The following is a 21,693-nucleotide window of genomic DNA, read 5'->3' as shown; positions in this document are numbered from 1 at the left end:
TATTTGGGAATGTGTGTTAACGACTGAACCAAAATTGGCTGTAATAAAAATGGCTACCATAGTAAAGGAATGTGAACATAAAATATCAAACTATTTGAGAACTTCTGATCAAGATTTTTTTTGTTCCCAGATTCAAGTTCTGAATCCTTTGGTATGGTTCACAGTTGATAGCTACCTTGGAACCTTCTTGTGAATGAGCTGAATGCTAAGGTAAAATCTGGGTCCGCAATAAAAACAGCTGTTTTCAATTGTGGGAAACACAGAAAGCAATACATTTTATCTGATGCACCAACTAAATGCACTACAAGAGAGTACGACTCAGAGCCTGTTCCGGTGATTTTTAAGCTAAAAAGTCTGTTTTGGCCGGGCGCTGTGGCTCATGTCTGTAATCCCAGCACTTTGGGAGGCCGAGGCAGGCAGATCACGAAGTCAGGAGATCGAGACCATCTTGGCTAACACGGTGAAACCCCACCTCTACTAAAAATACAAAAAATTAGCCAGGCGTGGTGGCGGGCACCTGTAGTCCCAGCTACTTGGAAGGCTGAGGCAGGAGAATGGCATGAACCTGGGAGGTGGAGCCTGCAGTGAGCCAAGATAGCACCACTGTACTCCAGCCTGGGCAACAGAGTGAGACCCTGTCTCAAACAAAACAAAACCTCTGTTTTTTTCTCTAACTAGGCTATTTTTCATGATGCCCAAATGACATCATTCACTGAAATGGAATTCTTCTGGAAATTCCCGTAACTGCACTAACCACACCACAAACAATTTTCTGCTTTCATCTCTGTACGTTCACACTTCCTTTATAGGCATATCTTTTTTCTATCATGTTTTAAATCTTTTTAAAATTGATACATAATAGTTGTACATATTTATGGGGTACATGTGATATTTTATTACATGCATAGAATGTATAAGAATCAGGTCAGAGTATTTTGGGTATCCATCACCTTGTGTATTTATGATTTCTACGTGTCAGGAACATTTCAAGTCCTCTCTTCTAGCTATTTTTGAAAAACACAATATTGTGCTGTCACCTATAGTCACCCCACCCTGCTACTGAACATTTGAACTTATTCCTTCTAACTGTTGCATAGGTGTGTCTTATAAACAGCACTAGTGAAATTGTTTGAAATCAGTATATTCTGATCAAAGCTTATACTCTTCAGTTAAGGAGAAAACAAAACTCAGTATTCTTTGCTTCAATCTATATGTTTGTACAGTGAATATACTTTTTCCAAAAAAAAGGTTTAAGCCTCACTTATTCTTGGAGGACAAAATGCTCATAATCACTGAATGCACCAAATAATGTATATAATTTATATGTAGTAAATCATTTATAATAATGTTCCATTGTCTGCTTGTTCTATGACTTGTAAGCTATAAATGCTAAATGAAAATACTCCATTCTACTCCTCTGCCAATTTTAGAATCCAGGTTTGTAAGTTCTGTCATGTGTAGCCAGCCATGAGTTACATATGCTGAAAAACAGGGGTGAAATAACTGACATTCCAGGTCAGAAACTCTTGCCCATGAGACCGATTTCATGTCTACCTAACATACATACATAAATTAAATAGAATCACTATCAGGATTGGAAGAAACCAGGAAACCTGGCCTTACTTAAGTGTGTAATTTTACTGTAATTTCACTTGCATCAAGCTGATTTTATAGCTGTTAGTCTGTACAGTACAGAACAGTATATAAGTTAGAAAAATAAGCTAACTACCACATGCACATAATTTATAAAAGTGATTATAGCTGTTATTCCTTTTAAGGCTTCATAAGACTTAATTTTACAGTGAATATACTTGTTTACTTTAAAAATGCTCAAAGTGATAAGTCAGTTTGATTCCCCATTTTTGAAACAAGGAGAGAAGGGTTAAATGCCTTGGTCCAAGCTACACATGCCAGTGTCCCTAATTCGGTTTCATTTATTTTTCCTGAAATTTATATCAACATGATTTATCAAATATGCCTGTTTTACCCCCAACCAAACACTTACGATGAATCCACTCAATATAAATCGTAAATAACCTTTATTTCTTATTTCATCAATTATCAGTTTGAGATATGTTTTACTTAACAATTTGTATCCTGCTGTATTAAAAAAAACTCATTATTCTGGAATAAATTTAGATTTACATAAAAGTTACAAAGATAGTACAGAGACTACTCATATGTCCTTTACCCAACATCCCTCAATGTTGACATCTTACATAACTACAGTACATTTGTCATAACCAAGAAATTAATATTGGAATAATACTATTAACAAAATTCCAGACTTTGTTTAGATTTTACCAATTTTTTTCCACTCATGTCCTTTTTTCACTGTCAATCTGGGATATCACATTGTATTTAGTTGTCATGTCTCCTTAGTCTTCTCTGTTCTGTAAAAGCTTCTCAGACTTTCCTTGTTTTTTCAGGTCCTTGATACTTTTTAGTACTGGTCAAGTATTTGTAGAATGCCCTTTATTATTATTATTATTATTATTATTATTATTATTATTATTTTTCTGCTTAGACTTAACACATTCTATCAGAGAGTACATGATATCACCATGCCTTATCACTGGTGAAGTTAAACTTGAACTTGGTTAAGGTGCTGTCTGCCAGGCCTCTTCACTGTAAAGTTACTGCTTTTCCCTCTTCATACTCTGTTCTTTAAAAGTCAGCAGTCCAGCCCATATTCAAGAAGAGGGAAATCAAGTTCTACCTCCTGAAAGTGGTGATCTACATATATTATTTGGAATTTTTCTGTAAAAAAAAGATTTGCTTCTTTTCTGCCAAGTATTTATTTAGTCAATCATTTATTTAAATCAACATGGATTTATAGATATTGACTTTATTTTTTAGGTTATAATCCAATCCTCTCATATTTATTTTGTTGCTCAAACTGTCCCAGCTTGGACCACTGGGAGACATTTTAGGATAATAATGTCCTGAAGGTGATGAACAATATTGTAATACCTATTATACAGTAGGTAGTTTTTAGAGCATTTTAACATGGTACCAAATGTAAAATGAATCTACCTTAAATTTATAGACGGAAAAAATCAACTGAAGACTGAGAAGGTCAATTAAAAATCATATGTAATTATGTATTTCTTAAACCTTTATACTTCAAAAAGCAACCTGACATCACAGATTGAGAAAATGTAATTACATCTTCAACAGAATGCTATAGAATAACAATGTCATTGTAAGGAAAAAGCAAATAATAAACCAGTCAGAAGTGCTACAAAAGAAAACAATGAGGAAAAAAATAGCAAAATGTAAAGGTGTAAGAATTTTAATTGTCTGCATTTCCTAACTTCCATTCCTCAGCCTCCAGAAATCTAACATTTGCCACTATACAAATGGCTCTCAGACACAAGACAAATTAACCGCCAAAGCCAATCATCTACTTTCAGTACTTACCTAACCAATCTCCCGTAACACTTGACACTCTTTTTTTTAATTAATTAATTTTTTTTTGAGACGGAGTTTCTCTCTTGTTGCCCAGGCTGGAGTGCAATGGCATGATCTCGGCTCACCACAACCTCCACCTCCCAAGTTCAAGCAATTCTCCCGCCTCAGCCTCCTGAATAGCTGGGATTATAGGCGCGTGTCACCACGCCCAGCTATTATTTGTATTTTTAGTAGAGATGGGGTTTCTTCATGTTGGTAAGGCTGGCCTTGAACTCCCGACCTCAGGTGATCTGCCCGCCTCAGCCTCCCAAAGTTCTGGGATTACAGGCGTGAGCCACCGCGTCCAGCCACTTGACATTCTTGACTATAAACTCACTTAAGAAACCCACTGAATTCACCATAAATATTGTTATTCCTTCTCATAGCCTTAATAATCATGTGTCTAAAATTATCTTCAGATTTGACCTCTCTTTTGAGAAATACACTATATTCACCATAAATATTGTCATTCCTTCTCATAGCCTTAATAATAAAGTATCTATAATTATCTTCAGGTTTCACCTCTCCTTTGAGCTACAGATCCATCTGTCCTACAAAACTGGCTTGAAATCCAAATCTATTACCTATTTCCAACCTTATCCTTTTGCATACCTCATTTCACTTAATCACATCATCTCTACCTTGGCTCAGAGTCTCACAATAAGAGCCTCATAATATTTTGTGGGAGCAGTTTCCAAACTGATCTACCCGATCTCCTTTCACTAATCCATCTATCACACTGCTGTCAATGTAATCTCAACAAATTATTCCCCATCTTAAAACCCTTAACTTCTCATACCTTATAAAGTAAACTCTACACTCTTGGGAGTCTCATATAAACGAAGACTTTATGATCTGCCTATCTTTCCAGTCCCATCTCTTGGGTCCCATATCAAACCATTAACACTTAACTAAGCACAGTAACACATCCCCATGCCCTTGCAAAGCTGATATCTAGTGTAAGAAACACCTGTCACACCTTATTCTTCGCTGCTAAATTCAAAACTCCCTCCTCCTTCCCAAGCCCTTTTAAGTCAGTCCCTCACTTCTCTGCTCCCCAAAATGCCTTGTGAATATATCTCAATATTAAGAACGGTCAGGCTGTGCGCGGTGGCTCACACCTGTAATCCCAGCACTTTGGGAAGCCGAGGCAGGTGGATCACCTTAGGTCAGGAGTTCGAGACCAGCCTGGCCAACATGGTGAAACCCTGTCTCTACTAAAAATACAAAAATTAGCCGGGCATGGTGGCACACGCCTGTAATCCCAGCTACTCAGGAGGCTGAGGCAGGAGAATTGCTTGAGCCTGGGAGGTGGAGGTTGCAGTAAGCCGAGATTGTGCCACTGTACTCCAGCCTAGCCGACAGAGCGAGACTGTCTCAAAAAACAAAAAACAAAACAAAAAACTGTCAATAACTAGTTGTATACATGTCTAAACTATAAATCAACTTTAAGGCAGAAATTACCTTTTTTTTTTTTTTTTGAGACAGAGTCTCGCTCTGTTGCCCAGGCCGGAGTGCAATGGTATGATCTCGGCTCACTACAACCTCCACCTCCTGGGTTCAAGTGATTCTTGTGCCTCAGCCTCCCGAGTAGCTGGGACTACAGGCATGTGCCACCATGCCTGGCTAATTTTTGTATTTTTAGTAGAGGCAGGGTTTTACCATGTTGGCCAGGCTGATCTTGAACTCCTGACCTCAAGTGGCCCACCCACCTCGGCCTACCAAAGTGCTGGAATTACAGCATGTTCCTTCTCCTGGCACACAATAGGCACAAAATAACTGTTTGCTGAAAGAACAGCTACCATCATAAGGGAATAGTTAAGAACAAAAATCAAATACATAAAATATTCCTAAACAAAACCAGTTCTGACTTTCAAAGGGATCAAAAAAAAGATAACTGAGCCTGAATATTTTTATTTAGTATTTTGCTTAACTAAAAATTTTTCCTCAACTGGTTTTTGACAGCTAAACCTATTTTCACATCTACCTGAAAAAAGTATATTAAGTTTCTATTAGAAAATCAAGTCACATCTCCATGTACTTATCAAGAGTAATTGTGAAGAAGATAGAGAGATTCCAAGATAGAGAGCAATTAACAAAGGAATTTAGACTTATGATAAAATAAAGAATATAGCTGGTCTTTGTCCCTGGTTCCTGGCACAGAGTTTCAAAAATCCTTGTAATTACCCAAGTGATAGGAATGTCTCTGTTATGCCAGTGAGATGAAAGCCTGAGGTAACTTCAAGATGGGGGCCAGTGACCAGAAAGACCAAATCACGTAATTAAAGATCTGAAACTTTGGGTCACCCCAACCTCAAGGGAGTGGAGAATTGAAGACTGAGTTAAAAAACATGGCCAATGATCTAATCAATCTGGCCTATCTAACTCAGTAAAACTCTGGACACTGAGTTCAGTGTCCTAACTCAGTAAATCTCTGGACACTGAGGTTCAGTGGAGCTTCCAGGTTGGTGAATACAGTGATGTGCTGGGAGGACAATGTGCCCAGATTCCACAAGGGGAAGGGCATGGAGGTCTGTGGACCCTTCTTGCACCAAACACTGCTCTATGTATCTCTTCAACTAGTTGTTCTTGATCTGCAACCTTTGTAACAAAACTGTAATCATACTATAGTGCTTTCACAAGTTCTGTGAGTCCTTTTAACAAGTTACCAAAATTGAGGGGGTTGCAGGAAGTTGCAAATTTTTAGCAGGCCAGGCAGAAGTATGGATGTCTCAGGAACACCAAAATTTGTGACGGGCATCTGCAGTCTCATGACTAACTTTGCTCTTAACTTGAGGTCTTCACTAGTTTCAGGTAATTTGTATTCAGAATTGAACTAAATTGTACAACATCCAATTGGTGATAGAGAACTAGTGTCAGAGCAGTGACTTCAGAGAGGTCTTAGTGGTTTCTGTATGTTATTTTATAAAGAAGAAAAAAAGCCAAGTGCAGTGGCTCACACCTGTAATCCCAGTACTTTGGGAGGCTGAGACAGGTGGTTCTCTTGTGGTCTGGAGTTTGAAACTAGCCTGGCCAATATAGTGAAACCCCGACTCTACAAAAAATTCAAAAATTAGCCAAGTGTGGTGGTGCACTTCTGCAATCCCAGCTACTTGGAGGCTGAGGAAGGAGAATAGCTTGAACCCAGGAGGTGGGTTTTGCAGTGAGCCTAGATTACGCCACTGAACTCTAGCCTGGATGACAAAGAGAGACTCCATCTCAAATAATTAAATAAAGAAGGACATTTTTAAAAAGACAAATTCGTACTTAACACAGGTATTTTTGCATAAACTTCCCTGCTATCTTTCTCATTCCCCAAGGACCCTGAAACCAGGTTCACATCCACCATTTTCACCCCAACTCCTGTAACTGTCCTCTTGAGTAATTTCAATGTCCACGTAGATGATACATTCAACACCCTAACCTGTCATCTCATATCACCTTCACCTCAATTTACTCATCCTTTATAATCTCCTTCTCATGACTCTGAAATTAGGGATCTCAAATCCAAAAGTTCCCTCTTTAAATAGCTGAAGAGGGCCAGATACAACACACAACAAAAAACAGTGAGGACTGTGGCGAACGAAAGAATACAAGCAGCAATGAAAAGGGGCCTGCCAATACTGAGCCCCAGCCGTCACTATTATCCACGAAATGTGGACTAATTGTTGCCAGATGTTCTGATTTTTCTGAGAAGCAGAATTCCACATTTTTATGTAAAATTTCTAGATTTTTTAATATGAGCAATTTTTTAAAACGTGTAGAGATCATCACAAACAATCACATGTGGGCCAAAAGCTGACAGTTTTTTAAGCACTACTTTAAATACTGCAGTTCCTCAGAGCTACCCAAGGCTGTTTGTTTTTCACTCCCTATTCTCCCAAGGAAAATATCATTACTCTCATGATTATACATATAAAAATTCATAAAGGTATACATTGTTATTGTATGTGTTTCTGTATAGTTAAATAGCTCTTGTATCATTGATAAATACAAGAATGATACCAGAATATGAAAGTTGTATTGGTTAATACATGACTTTTAAAGCACATAAATATTTTGCAGGACAAAACTAGCAGCTGAACGAAGAGTACACCAACACAAACTAAATGAAGAAAGCCATAAGCAATGTAGTTCTGTTCAAAATGTACATTCACCCACATTGTTCCTCTTGGCTCCTACTGGCAACAGACTTTTCTGCAAGTGTTTTTACTGTGTGGCTTCTCTCAATGTTTGTACAAAAGAAACAAACAGGTACAACACACTAGAACCATCTATGTCTGGCATTGCTACATTTATCTACCACTGACATCCTTCTGTGCCTACAGCTGAGCAGCTTCAACCCTTCTTCATATCCCTACAAGCTACCTTCATCTTTTCCTGGAAGGTTAATGCCTATATTTATTGTAGTATTTCTACAATACTGGCTCTGCCAGCCCAGACTGGAATGCAGTGGCACGATCACAGCTTACAGTAGCAGCCTTGAACTCCTGGGCTCAAGTGATCATCTTGCCACAGCCTCCTGAGTAGCCAGGACTACAGGCACATGCCATCATACCCAGCTAATTTAAAAAACATTTTTCTGCAGAGATGGGAGGCTCCTATGTTGCCCAGGCTGGTCTTGAACTCCTGGGCTCAAGTGATATTTCAACCTCACCTCTCAAAGTGTTGAGATTACAGGCATTAGCCACCATTCCCAGCCTCTTTATTTATTAAGACATTTAGTCTTAACTATATATATATATATATTTTTTTTTTTTTTTTTTTTTGAGACAGACTCTCACACTGTCATCCAGGCTGGAGTGCAGTGGCACAATTTTGGCTCACTGCAACCTCTACCTTCCAGGTTCAAGGGATTCTCCTGCCTCAGCCTCCCGAGTAGCTGAGACTACAGGCGCATACCAGCACTGCTGGCTAATTTTTTTATTTTAGTAGAGACAGGTTTCGCCATGTTGGCCAGGCTGGTCTCCAACTCCTGACCTCAGGTGATCTGCCTGCTTCAGTCTCCCAAAGTGCTGGGATTACAGGCATGAACCATCGTGCCTGGTCTAGTATGTCTTTTTAACTGCTATTTTTGAAAATTATTATTTTTCTTGGTGCTCTGCTTATAAAGTTACACAGGTTTTTGAGAGTGTGTTCCTAATTTTTATTTCACCCAGAAGCCCTTTTTAATGAATGATATTGCCTAACACAATTTTTCAAATCCTCAGAGGAAATGCTCTTATCTCCAGGCCAAGCTTCTCTACTAAGCCTGAGAACTAGATATCCAACGACCTTCTCAAATCCTCCACTTCAATGTTCAGACACTTCAAACTATATGTATTAAAAAGTGTCTCAGAGTGATGACTCAGGCCTATAATCCCAGCACTTTGGGAGGGCAAGGTAGGAGCGTCCCTTTGAGCCCAAGAGTTTGAGATCAGCCTGGGCGACATGGCGAAACCCCATCTCTACAAAAATACAAAGAAATTAGCCTGGCGTTGGTGGCTTGCACCTGTAGTCCCAGCTACTCAGGAGGCTGAGGCTGGAAAATGGCTTGAGCCCAGGAAACAGGTTGCAGTGAGCCGAGATCGTGCCACTGCACTCCAGCCTGGGCAACAGAGTGAGAGCCTGTCTCAAAAAGAAAAGAAAAGAAAAGAAAAAAAACAACAACAACTGTGTTCTCCTCTAAATCTGCTCCTCCTATAGTCTTCTCTCTCTTAGTGCATGTTATCTCCAATCTCCCATATGTTCAGACATAAGCCTGCCACTAACCTAATCTAAGCACCATCATGTTATCTAGACTACTGCAATTGCCTACTAACCAGTTTCCTTCAAATTATTTTTATCCACTCCATCCAGTGTTCACGCAGGAGGCAAAATCATCATTTAAAAATGCAAACCTAAAATCAATACTCCTTTGTCTTTTGTTCTTAATATAAAATCCAAAATTCTTAACACATTGTTTGGTCTCTTCTTTTGCCACATTTCTCACTACTCTCTCTGTATTTCCTCCACAATGAAGCTTTTTTCAGTTTATCCAATATCTAAACTCCTTCCCAACTGAGAATCTTAAAACATGTTCTTCACTGTGGCTTTTTGTTTTGTTTTTTTTGAGATACAGTCTCACTCTGTTGCACTGGCGTGATCTGGGCTCACCGCAACCTCCGCCTCCTGGGTTCAAGCAATTCTCTTGCTTCAGCCTCCCAAGTAGCTGGGACTATAGGCACGTGCCACCACGCCTGGCTGATTTTTGTATTTTTAGTAGAGATGGGGTTTACACCGTGTTGGCCAGCTGGCCTCAAACTCCTGACCTCAAGTGATCTGGCCACCTCAGCCTCCCAAAGTTCTGAGATTACAGGCATGAGCCACCGCAACTGGACTTCACTGTGGCTTCTCATCCTTTAAGTCTCAACTTTTTATCCTCAGCCATAACTAGTAACTATCTAATTAGATCCCCCTCTGCCAGCCCTTTAATCTGTATCATAATACTCTATGGTATTAACTTTACAGCATTTTTCTCAATTAAGCCATTATTTATTTGCTTATCACTCTACGGTTTGTCTTCCTTCACTAAGCTGAAAATTATGAGGTCAGATATCAGGCATTTACTATTTTATATGCCAGTGACTAGAATAGTCCTGTATGCTTCAGGAATTCAATAAATGAGCCAGTAAATGAATGAATAATGAATGAGTCTGTTAACCCAGTTAAATGTTGCACATCTGCCAGGTCTCAGTTTAGGATCACTTTCTCAGGAAAGACTTCTCTGGGTCAGGCTCCCCATTTCATGCTGTACTCTCTCCCTTTTACAGTCCTTATCACAATTTTAACAACACATAATGTGATTTTTTGTTTATTATCTACCTCCTCCACTATAATCTCCATGACTCAATGAACCTGTGTGCCTCATTCTCTATTATATAACAAGGGCCCACAAAGTAGAATGCCTGGTAAATACCTGATATTCAATAACTATTACTGATTAAATAAACTATTTGTTGAATGGACCTAAGCATAAGACTTTTTCTCTCTTTACACTGTTAAAAGCTGGCCGGGTGCAGTGGCTCAAGCCTGTAATCCCAGCACTTTGGGAGGCCGAGGCGGGCGGATCACGAGGTCAGGAGTTCGAGACCATCCTGGCTAACACGGTGAAACCCTGTCTCTACTAGAAATACAAAAAATTAGCCAGGTATGGTGGCATGCACCTGTAGTCCCAGCTACTCAGGAGGCTGAGGCAGGAGAATCACTTGAACCCGGGAGGTGGAGGTTGCAGTGAGCCGAGATTGCACCATTTGCACTCCAGCCTGGGCAACAGAGCAAGACTCCGTCTCAAAATAAAAAAATGAATAAATAAATAAACACTGTTAAAAGCTAAGGAACACTCAGATTCTCCACTAAGTTTTAATTTTTCAAAAGTTCATGAATAATGAAAATCAGGAACAAAAACTCTTTGTATTCGGGGGGTTTATCTTTTCCCTAATACACAAGTTTTTTTTTGTTTTTTGTTTTTTTTTAAGATGGAGTCTCGCTCTGTTGCCCAGGCTGAAGTGCAGTGGTGCTATCTCGGCTCACTGCAAGCTCCGCCTCCGGGGTTCACGCCATTCTCCTGCCTCAGCCTCCCGAGTAGCTGGGACTATAGGCACCCGCCACCAAGCCTGGCTAATTTTTTTTGTATTTTAAGTAGAGATGGGGTTTCATTGTGTTAACCAGGATGGTCTCGATCTCTTCACCTCACAATCCGCCCGCCTCGGCCTCCCAAAGCACTGGGATTACAGGTGTGAGCCACCCACGCCTGGCCTAATGCACAAGTTTTTAATCTTTTAGTGGAATAATAATAACTAACATTTGCATGCTTACTTTGTGACTACTTTTCATAATACCCCTACAAATCCCATTATATAGGAGGTTTAGAGAATATACTGAGGTTTAGAGAATTTACTTGGAAAATCTGATGAAATTTTTCTAGATTATCACTAAAAAAGATGCACAAACATATATACCCGTAATTTTACTTACATCATCAGAGGGTTTATGGACTTCCTAGAGTTATTTTACAAACTCTTAGGCTTAAGATCTCTCACAAAGAACTTCTAATCTTTTATTCAAGTGGCAAATGCTTACTCTTTGTTTTCCAATCTTCTCAATTCTTAAAAGGTGTACAATTAAGAGAGAAAAAGATGTACAATTCTTTCTAGATGTACAAATGCATTTTCCAGATTTCTTTTTTTCTATATAACTGAAGCAGCTTTTATGAAGACATCAAAAGGTACTCTGCAAAATGAAGTCTGTCTGAATGAATATTCAGTTAAATTTTACAATGCTGAAAATGTCCAGTGTTTGAATTTTTATTATGAGACATACGGTACTAATAACATATTCTTCCTGTAACAAAGATACATTTACAACTACTGGATTAATATACATTAAAAATCCTTCCAGCATGACCTTTTACCTCTTGGGGTGGTGGGAAATCCTGCATACTACTAACAGATCTATGAACCATTTGTCTTTATAAAAATTGTGTAATAGCCTGTCTACATAAAAAAGATGAATGATTTTTCCTGGTTTCCAAAAGTTATGTATATTTCTTTCTTTTTTTCTTTTTGACAATAATAGCTCTTCTCAAAACAAACAAAAAAAAATACAGACATTCCTTACTTCTTAAATCTAAGGAAAAGGAGTACTGAGATTTCAAAATTACTTATAAAAAAACAAAAAAAGATATATATATTAAAAGTTCATCTACATTTATCAGGCCCCTGTGGAAAATAACCTATTTCTTTAACAAATAACAGGTAACAAAATAACCCTCTTACCTGCCAAAGTCTGTACTGCCCTTTCGTTAGAAGGCAGTGACTCCTTTCTGTGAAGCCGATTTAGTGAAGTGTCCTGTGCAGAAAAGAGTCCAGGGCTGTCAGTTAATTTCTTCCGGCCACTGGAGTTAGGGTTTGAAACTCTGCAGCTGCCTATTGCACTTGTGAAAAGGTTTGTATGTTCATCACTGCTGACTGGCTCAGAGTTGGGAGTGAATCCTCCAAGGGATAAGCTTGGAGAACTTTCTGAACAGTCAATCTGTAAAGGTGTCTGCAATCCCAAAGCCAATGGACTAGATTCTGAAGGCTCTCGGTGGACCCACTGTTCCTCTCTGTTTATTAAGCTTTTTGAAGGAGAGAGATGAGGGCAGGACATGTGACAACGGTGCTTTTCCTTATGCTTATATCGCTCTCCAACAGCATCCTTTCCAAATCTATAGCGCTTCAAAGATTCCAGGACAGATCGGGAAGAGCCAGTGTCCATAGAAACCTGGGGTTGTTCAGAAGAACGGTGTTCTCTGTGTTTGTGACGGTGCCTGTGTTTGTGCTCAACCATCCAACCATAGGCCATCTCAGGAGGAACACTGGGGTAGGTACTCATGGAAAGGAGGGGAGTCCTGCTGGTTGTAAGAAAGGCCTCCTGTCGAAGTAGCTTATGCTTTTTCTTATGGTATTTGGCAGGATTGAGAAGTAAATGACCAGCGTGCATATAGGAAGGAGGTGGAAGTGGCGTGGTGAAAGAAGGAGATGGAGGAGGTGGATAAAGAGTGGGAGGATACCTTCCATAGTAACCTAGTCCTATGGGAGCAGCTGTAAGGGGTGAAGGAGAGTAAGGCATACCATAAGATGGATAGAATCCAGTACTAGAAAGAGGAAAACTAAGGCTGTGCATAAAAGGCATTTCAGCCATTGCCTCCCTCATCTTAGGGGGTCTCCCTCTTTTCTTTTTTAAGTCAGGTTTTCGAATGTAGTGCAAAGGGTCTAAGGGGAAAGAAGGATGTGTATAGAAACTATTAAAGTTGATTCGAAAGATAGTTGGCAGAAGATCTCGGGGGATAAAATGATGACTTCGATGGGTGATCCGAATTTCACTTAGGCGACTTATTAGTTCCTCTAGCTCTGCAATAAAGTCTGGATCCTGTCTATTTCGAAGCTGGGGATATTTCTTTTTCCGTTTTCGTTTCTGCCTTTTCATCTTGTCATAGCTGAGGTAATCATGATTCCTGCGCTTACATTTGTGTTTATGTTTTTCTTTAAGACTGCTTAGCACTGTAGAGGTTTCAGGGGGAATCAGAGAAACATGCTCAAAAGAATGCCTCCTCTTTTTTTGCCCACAAAATTTCTCTGCCCTGTCTGATGTGCTGTTATTATCTGTTCCAATTCCACTATCACTGGGAATGGTCTCATCACTATGAGACTCACTGATTGGGGAAGGAGTAGCTTCTTTTAGAGATGTGAGTTCACTCAAGTGCGAAGGAGAATTTGGCAACAAAGTAGGAGGAGATAACCGCCTCCTCCCCTTTGAGGCCTTCTTCATTGCAAGAGTCTGAATCATACTGCCCTGTCTGGAGTGTAAATGCAAATATGGCACTGAACTGGGTTCAACAAAACCTGCATCACTACTTACAGGGCTCTGACCTCCACTAGTCCCAGAAGACTGAGAGCAAATAGGTGATGGAAGAATCTCAGAACTACTAGCAGATGAAGGCAGTAATGGGGGAAGAATCTGTCCTAATGCTGACCCAGCTGCCTGCTGAGCTGTTTGCTCAAGAACAGCAAGGCTACTAGGACTACCAGAAAGAATACCATTTAAGACAGTTTTTGGTTTGCGACCTCTTCTCTTTCCTATATAAATGGTTCCTTTCTTGCTGACATTTATCTGTTGGCCCAATTTAGAGCCAAATGTGGCAGCAAGACTTGATACCGTATTATGGAGTTTGGATTGCACTTTCCCTTTATTACTTGATTCTACAGAACTTGAAAGAATCTGATTCAACAGTTTCTTTCTCTTTAAAGTCTTCATTTTATTTATTTTGCGGATAATTGTTTTCATTAATTGTCCATTGTTTCTCTTGGTAATTTTTTTATCTGGTTCCATCTCAAGGTCACTCATACTACAGACACTTGGCCTATGACTGTCATCTAGGTCATCTGGATCCTGAAGTTGATCCTCGCTCTCAAAGAAATCACTGCTACTTCTATGGTTGTCACTTTCAGATTCTAGCTTGCTTGGACTTTCAGTGGCAACAAATGGAGCCACTGACAGTACAGGTGGCTTCATCTTGACTGGTGACCTCATTTGCCTCTTAGGCCTGCCTCTCTTTTTTGGAAAAGGAGACACAGACAGACCTTGTTTGAAGGAAGGGATTTCAATTTCTGGCTGTAAAATTGGGGGTTCTTGTTCTTCCTTAGACTGTAAAGAAAAAACTTTAGAAGCAGGGATTTTTAAAGTCCTTTTAGGTGGCCCTTCCAGTTGAGGCATCTCCTTAGATTTAGGCCTTCCTCTTTTGGGCTTATAAATATCAGACAAAAGGTCACTAGAGACACACATACTGGAGGATAGTTTGTGAGTAGCAAAAGACTTATGAGATGGTTTTTCACTATCAGCTAAGAGAGCAAGAGATGGAGCTGTGGATTTGCTCAACTTTGGCAATCGGCGTTTAAGGAAGTCATGATCTACATATGAAGGGGGTCCAATGTTTTTCATAAACTTGGCTGGCTCAGAATTACTATTTGATAGTGAGCTACATGAAACGTTTTTAAAAAGCTCTGATCTTTCTAATTCTAGCCCTTTTGGAGACCGGCATGTGCTTCTTGCCACCACTTTAGTCCACCGAGGTTTTCTTCCTTTTCTTTTTTTTAATGGTTTGGACTGCAAACTAGTACTTAGGCTTTCAGCAACTTGGCAGTGTTTGTCTGATGCAGATACTGCACCCAGTTTTAAAAAAGGCTTATTACTAAATAAACTAGTGAAGTTAACAACTGAAGGAGTAATAGTATGAATGCTGGATTCAGAAGTCAAACTTGGCTTTTTTCCAAGGGAAGAGCTTATTCTTGGAATATCTATATGGGTAGTTTTTGAATCATTTACCTCTTTATCAATCCCTTTACATTCAATACTTATGCTATGACCCACTGACCTATGACCAACGTTCAAGTGGGTACTTTCAGAAGTAAACTGGTTCTTTCCAACAGATTCAGAAATTTCTTCGATTAGTTCTGTAGTAGAACTTAAAAGTAATGGATTAGGAGCCAACTGTGAAGAAGTTTCAGGGGGACTTCTGGTTAAAGGATTAACAGATACAGTAGGTGATGGGGAAGGGAGATTGCTTTCTCCTACTGCACTGAAAGGGGATTTAGCCGTAGATACATCAGAAGCACCTCCCATTTGAAAGTCCGGAGAAGTGCAATATACAGGAGGCTGCTTTTCGTGCTTTGAGGTTTCATAAGATCCCTTTTCACTGGATGAGAAACTGTCTTGCTGAATGCATGTTCCTTCATTAAACATTTCTTTCTCCAAATTAATGATTTCTTTTCGTACTGAGAACTTTTCCAATATGCTTTCTTTATTCTGTCGTACAACATTCTTTTCAAAAGTTTTGCTGGTGGCACTATCTTTCAGGGATTCAGAAAGTTCCTGACTTTCCTGATTATTGATGTTTGTACTACAAGAAGCCTTAAGTGGTTCCTGAGTGGGGAGCAGTGCTTCGGCTTTAAGGTTTATGGCATCTTTACTGATCAGACCTGCCAAAGGACAACTCACTAGTTTCTTTCCAATGTCCTTATTAACCAATCCCATTGCTGAACTTGCTACAATCTTCTTTGCACAGTCCTTGGCCACTAGGCCAACAGTAGAACCCAATTTCTTTCCCAAATCTTTATTAACCAGTCCAACCACAGTGCCAAGTCCTAACTTCTTGCCAGACTCTTTATTCACTAAACCTGGAACAATACCAATTCCTAGCTTCTTTCCTGAATCTTTGCTTAGCAGTCCTACTGTAGTGATAGTTCCTGGCTTTTTGCCTAAGTTTTTATTAATGAATACCGCTGTAGTGCCAGTTCCCAGTTTTTTCACAGAGTCCTTATTGACCAATCCTACTGCTGCATTAAACACTGGCTTTTTCCCAGGATCTTTAGTTACCAATCCAACTGCTGTGCTGATGGTTGGCTTTTTTATTAAGTCCTTATGTATTATTCCAGCTACAGAGCCAACACCTGCTTTCCTGATCAAATCCTTGCTAACCAATCCTGCTGTAGTGCCAGTTCCTAACTTCTTCGGTTTTGTCTTGGAAGACTTGGAAGGAGGACAGGTAGCAATCAGCTGTGCCAACTTTTCTGTTACACTAGTTCCTCCATTAAGTAATGCTCTGTCCTTTAAATCAGGATCCCGGCTACCAAGAAGAGTAGATGGTGTTGCATTAATATAATCTGCCATTTCTGAGTGTACTGGAGATAGCTTCTTAGACAAAGGATTGTTTTCTCCCTGTGAATGAAGATGGATGACTTCTTCAGACTGGCATTCAATGGCTGCAACATCATCTGCTTTCTTGTACAACTTTGAAGGGTCCTAAAATTTGAACAAGAAAAAAGTTAAAGAGGGAGTAAACCTTATACCACTTTAGCTTAGCTTAACAATCCAACAAACTAATGGATCACATATCAGATATACAATAGGCAACAGAGGTTTTTAAAAAACCTAATATTATACTAATGTCACAGTATGTTAGCTCATCTGCTGCTATACGAGAGGCTATCATGGTATATTATCTTTGTTGACTTTCAACACAATAAAACTATGTATTAGGGGGTCTTTAGAAATATCCCTGATATTTTCGACATTTTTAAAATGGCAAATCAATAGTCTACTTTCATCTTACTTTTGACTGGGTAAATATAAATGAAGTATATGAAGGTACCATTTTTGAAAAGACAATTATTTTTAGCTACAGTATCCTATGGTCGTCATCTAAAATAATAGTTTACTGCCTACCTCCTTCATTGATTTAAATGCTTCTAAACCTGTGGAAGACAATCCCTAACCTACTTCTACTCTTTTATAACGCATTCTCAATTATGATCTTGAGTGAGCAGTAGAGCTCTCTCTTAACGTGGAATAGGAAAGACAATTTAAAAATTCATATTTTCTTCAGAATGTGTTTTTATATAAAATCTTAGAGTGGGAAGTAACATTTAAGTCATTTACCGTAAACTGCTGTCTAATTCATGAATCCTCACTATATACTCTAGAAATGAATTCACCACTTCACACAATAGTCTGTTTTACTTTTGGATAACCACTAAAGAGTTCTTCCTAATTATAAAATAGTCATGAAAGAACTGAACAAATGTAAAGTTATACTGTGTTTGTGGATAGAAAGACATAAAGACGACAATTTTCCCTAAGCAAATTTATAAATTTAATGCAATCTCAATAAAAATACCAACAGATTTCTTTGGCATTTAGAAAAATTGATTATAATGTTCAATGGGGAAAACAGATATGCAAGAATAACTAGAAAAATCTAAAATGTAGAAAAGTCAGGGAATAACCATACCAAATATCATTTTTCAAAGCCCCAATCATTGAAACAGTATAGAAGTGACAAATGAAAAGACAAACCAATGAAGCAGGATAGAAAACATAAAACCAAATTCAAGCATGTATGAAAATGTACTGCATGGAAAATGCTACAATCTAGTTATAAACTAGAAAAATTCCACATGCATTTAACTACATCCTTTGACCCAGAAATCCTACTTTGAGGGTCTACCCAAGATACACTCTTAAAAATATAATGTCTGCACAAGGGTCCAAAATGCACCACTATTTTAGTATTAAAAAAAACCCTAAAAAAATCCAAACAATTATCTACAGGAAACTGGCTGAATAAAGTAAGGTACATCTGTACAATGTAATACTGAGAAATTGTCAACAAAAACAAAAGTAGGAGGAGTAGGAAGAGATATCAATATAGTGCTATGGAGTGATTTCCAGGATATATTATTAAATGAAAAAAAGCAAGGCTGAGAACAATGGTTATAATATGCTATGCTACGCCTTATACATATAATATACCTTCTGTATAAGAAAATGGGGACGAAGAATATGAATATATATATGACTATCGATTATATTTTAAAATGGAATGAACCAAAGATTCGCGAAAATAGTGACTTATGGGAAAGTAAACAGGGCTAGAAGCTAGACCTCTCTGCATCTAACTTTATGGTTTTTGGTTTGGAAGTGTTTTACATAGTTATGAAACAAAGTTATATGTAATAAAGGAAAGCATCCCAAATCTCTAAATATTAAAAGCAATAGGCCATGCATGGTGGCTCACGCCTGTAATCCCATCACTTTGGAAGGCTGAGGTGGGCAGATCGCCTGAGGTCAGGAGTTCAAGACCAGCCTGGCCAACACGGTGAAACCCCATCTCTACTAAAAATACAAAAATTAGCTGGGGGTAGTGGCACATGCCTGTTATCTCAGCTACTCGGGAGGCTGAGGCAGGGGAATCGCTTGAACCTGGGAGGCAGAGGTTGCAGTGAGCTGAGACTGCGCCACTGCACTCTAGCCTGGGCGAAAGAGCAAGACTCTGTCTCAAAAACAAACAAAAAAGAAATTCATCTATTCAATATATAGAAAATTAGTTATATAAGTATATGAAAAGTAATTATTTTGAATTACTATAAAACACAATATTGAGAATCTACATCCTAAATCTCAAAACATTACCCAGCTTTCGCCAGCCTTACAGGCCCGAACCCTCTTGTGAAGGGCGCAGTACCTAAGCCGGAGTGGGGTAGAGGCGAGCCGGCACCCCATTCTGACCTCCGATGCCACCGGCCTCAAGATCAGAAATGGCCCAGAACTTGAAGGACTTGGCGGGACGGCTGCCCGCCAGGCCCCGGGGCATGGGCACGGCCCTGAAGCTGTTGCTGGGGGCCGGCACCGTGGCCTACGGTGTGCGCGAATCCGTGTTCACCGTGGAAGGCAGGCACAGAGCCATCTTCTTCAATCGGATCGGTGGAGTGCAGCAGGACACTATGCTGGCCGAGGGCCTTCACTTCAGGATCCCTTGGTTCCAGTACCCCATTATCTATGACATTCGGGCCAGACCTCAAAAAACCTACTCCTCTACAGGCTCCAAAGACCTACAGATGGTGAATATCTCCCTGTGAGTGTTGTCTCGACCCAATGCTCAGGAGCTTCCTAGCATGTACCAGCGCCTAAGGCTGGACTACGAGGAACGAGTGTTGCCGTCCATTGTCAACGAGGTGCTCAAGAGTGTGGTGGCCAAGTTCAATGCCTCACAGCTGATCACCCAGTGGGCCCAGGTATCCCTGTTGATCCGCCGGGAGCTGACAGAGAGGGCCAAGGACTTCAGCCTCATCCTGGATGATGTGGCCATCACAGAGCTGAGCTTTAGCCGAGAGCACACAGCTGCTGTAGAAGCCAAACAAGTGGCCCAGCAGGAGGCCCAGCGGGCCCAATTCTTGGTAGAAAAGGCGAAGCAGGAACAGCGGCAGAAGATTGTACAGGCCGAGGGTGAGGCCGAGGCTGCCAAGATGCTTGGAGAAGCACTGAGCAAGAACCCCGGCTACATCAAACTTTGCAAGATTCGAGCAGCCCAGAATATCTCCAAGACGATAGCCACATCATAGAATCGTATCTATCTCACGGCTGACAACCTTGTGCTGAACTTACAGGATGAAAGTTTCACCGGAGGAAGTCACAGCCTCATCAAGGGTAAGAAATGAGCCTAGTCAGCAAGAACTCCACCCCCAGAGGAAGTGGATCTGCTTCTCCAGTTTTTGAGGAGCCAGCCAGGGGTCCAGCACAGCCCTACCCCGCCCCAGTATCATGCGATGGTCCCCTACACCGGTTCCCTGAACCCCTCTTGGATTAAGGAAGACTGAAAACTACCCCCTTTTCTGGGGAATTACTTTCCTCCTCCCTGTGTTAACTGAGGCTGTTGGGACACTGCGTGATTTCTCAGTGATTTCCTACAGTGTTGTTCCCTCCCTCAAGGCTGTGAGGAGATAACCACCAACCCAGGAATTCTCAATAAATTTTTATTACTTAACCCGGAAAAAAAAAAAAATACCCAAAAAAACAAACAAACAAGCAAGCCAGCCAGGCGCAGTGGCTCACGCCTGTAATCCCACCACTTTGGGAGGCTGAGGTGGGCAGATCACCTGAGGTCAGGAGTTTGAGACCAGCCTGGCCAACATGGTGAAACCCCATCTCTACTAAAACTACAAATATTAGCCAGACGTGGTGGCGGGCGCCTGTAATCCCAGCTACTTGGGAGGCTAAGGTATGAGAATTGCTTGAACCTGGGAGGGGGAGGTTGCAGTGAGCCAAGATCGTACCACTGCACTTTAGCCTAGGTGACAGAGTGATGCTGTGCCTCAAAAAAATAAATAAATAAATAAATAAATGAAAAATAAAAAATAAAAAATAAAAAATAAAAAAAAACCAACCAACCACCGGGTGCAGTGGCTCATGCCTGTAATCCCAGCACTTTGTGAGGCTAAGACGGGTGGATCACCTGAGGTCAGGAGTTTAAGAGCAGCCTAACATGGTGAAACCCCGTCTCTACTAAAAATACAAAAATTAGCTGGGCATGGTGGCGCATGCCTGTAGTCCCAGCTACTCAGCAGGCTGAGGCTGGAGAATCACTTGAACCTGGGACAGGGAGGTTGCAGTGAGCCAAGATAGCACCACAGTACTCCAGCCTGGGCGAAAGAGCGAGATTCCGTCTCAAAAAAACCTCAAAACCAAAAACCAAAGAACCTCTACCTCTCTATTTTTTATTTTTATTTTTTTTTAAAGAGATGGGGTCTTGCTCTGTCACCCAGGCTGGAGTGCAATGGCATAGTCATAGCTCACTGCAGCCTTGAACTCCTGGGCTTAAGCCATCCTCCCCCACCCAGCCTTCTGAGTAGTTGGGCTAATAGGCACATGCCATCTTGCCCAGCAAAAGAAAGTGGTAAATTGCCCTCAGTGAGCATATTACTGGTAATACACAGAGTATAGTAATTTTGAATTTAGACAGATAGATGACTAACAGATACATACATAAAATAAGTAACCATGTGAATATCACTAGGAACCAAAATGCTAGAAGCAAAAAACATACAACTATAAAATCAAAGAAGTAAAAGTCTATACTTGTAAGATAGAATTAAAAATATATGAAGTCTATCTACCTCTCTATCCATTAAAATGCTTACAAACATCGACAACCCATTAGCAACGAACATCTCAAGACCGTGGTCTCTAAAACCATTTCCCATTAAAATGAATCAGGGCTCCTGCAGAAATGACTGTTTCCAAATATTAGACAAGAAATATAAAAGATGATCCTAGTGACGGGTATATAACTCTAGTATCTTCACTTTGAACTAGTCACTATGTTTTTGTATTAAATTTCCCATAATG

The 21,693-nt window shown here is 40.1% G+C and overlaps 1 protein-coding gene and 1 pseudogene across 6 annotated transcripts in view; one reads left to right on the top strand and one right to left on the bottom strand.

The window, feature by feature from the left end:
• Positions 1–21,693, bottom strand: part of ASH1L (ASH1 like histone lysine methyltransferase) — a 224,287-nt gene that overhangs the window by 125,280 nt on the left and 77,314 nt on the right. For all 6 annotated transcript variants that reach the window (XM_054545541.2, XM_054545561.2, NM_001372464.1 and 3 more), the window contains 1 exon segment: positions 12,249–16,812. In XM_054545541.2, the coding sequence (XP_054401516.1) occupies positions 12,249–16,812 (4,564 nt within the window).
• On the top strand, positions 19,072–20,136 carry LOC100442235 (prohibitin-2-like; annotated as a pseudogene).

Source organism: Pongo abelii, chromosome 1 (assembly GCF_028885655.2).
Source record: "Pongo abelii isolate AG06213 chromosome 1, NHGRI_mPonAbe1-v2.0_pri, whole genome shotgun sequence".
Classification (NCBI taxonomy): domain Eukaryota; kingdom Metazoa; phylum Chordata; class Mammalia; order Primates; family Hominidae; genus Pongo; species Pongo abelii.
This window is presented reverse-complemented; position numbering and strand designations above follow the sequence as displayed.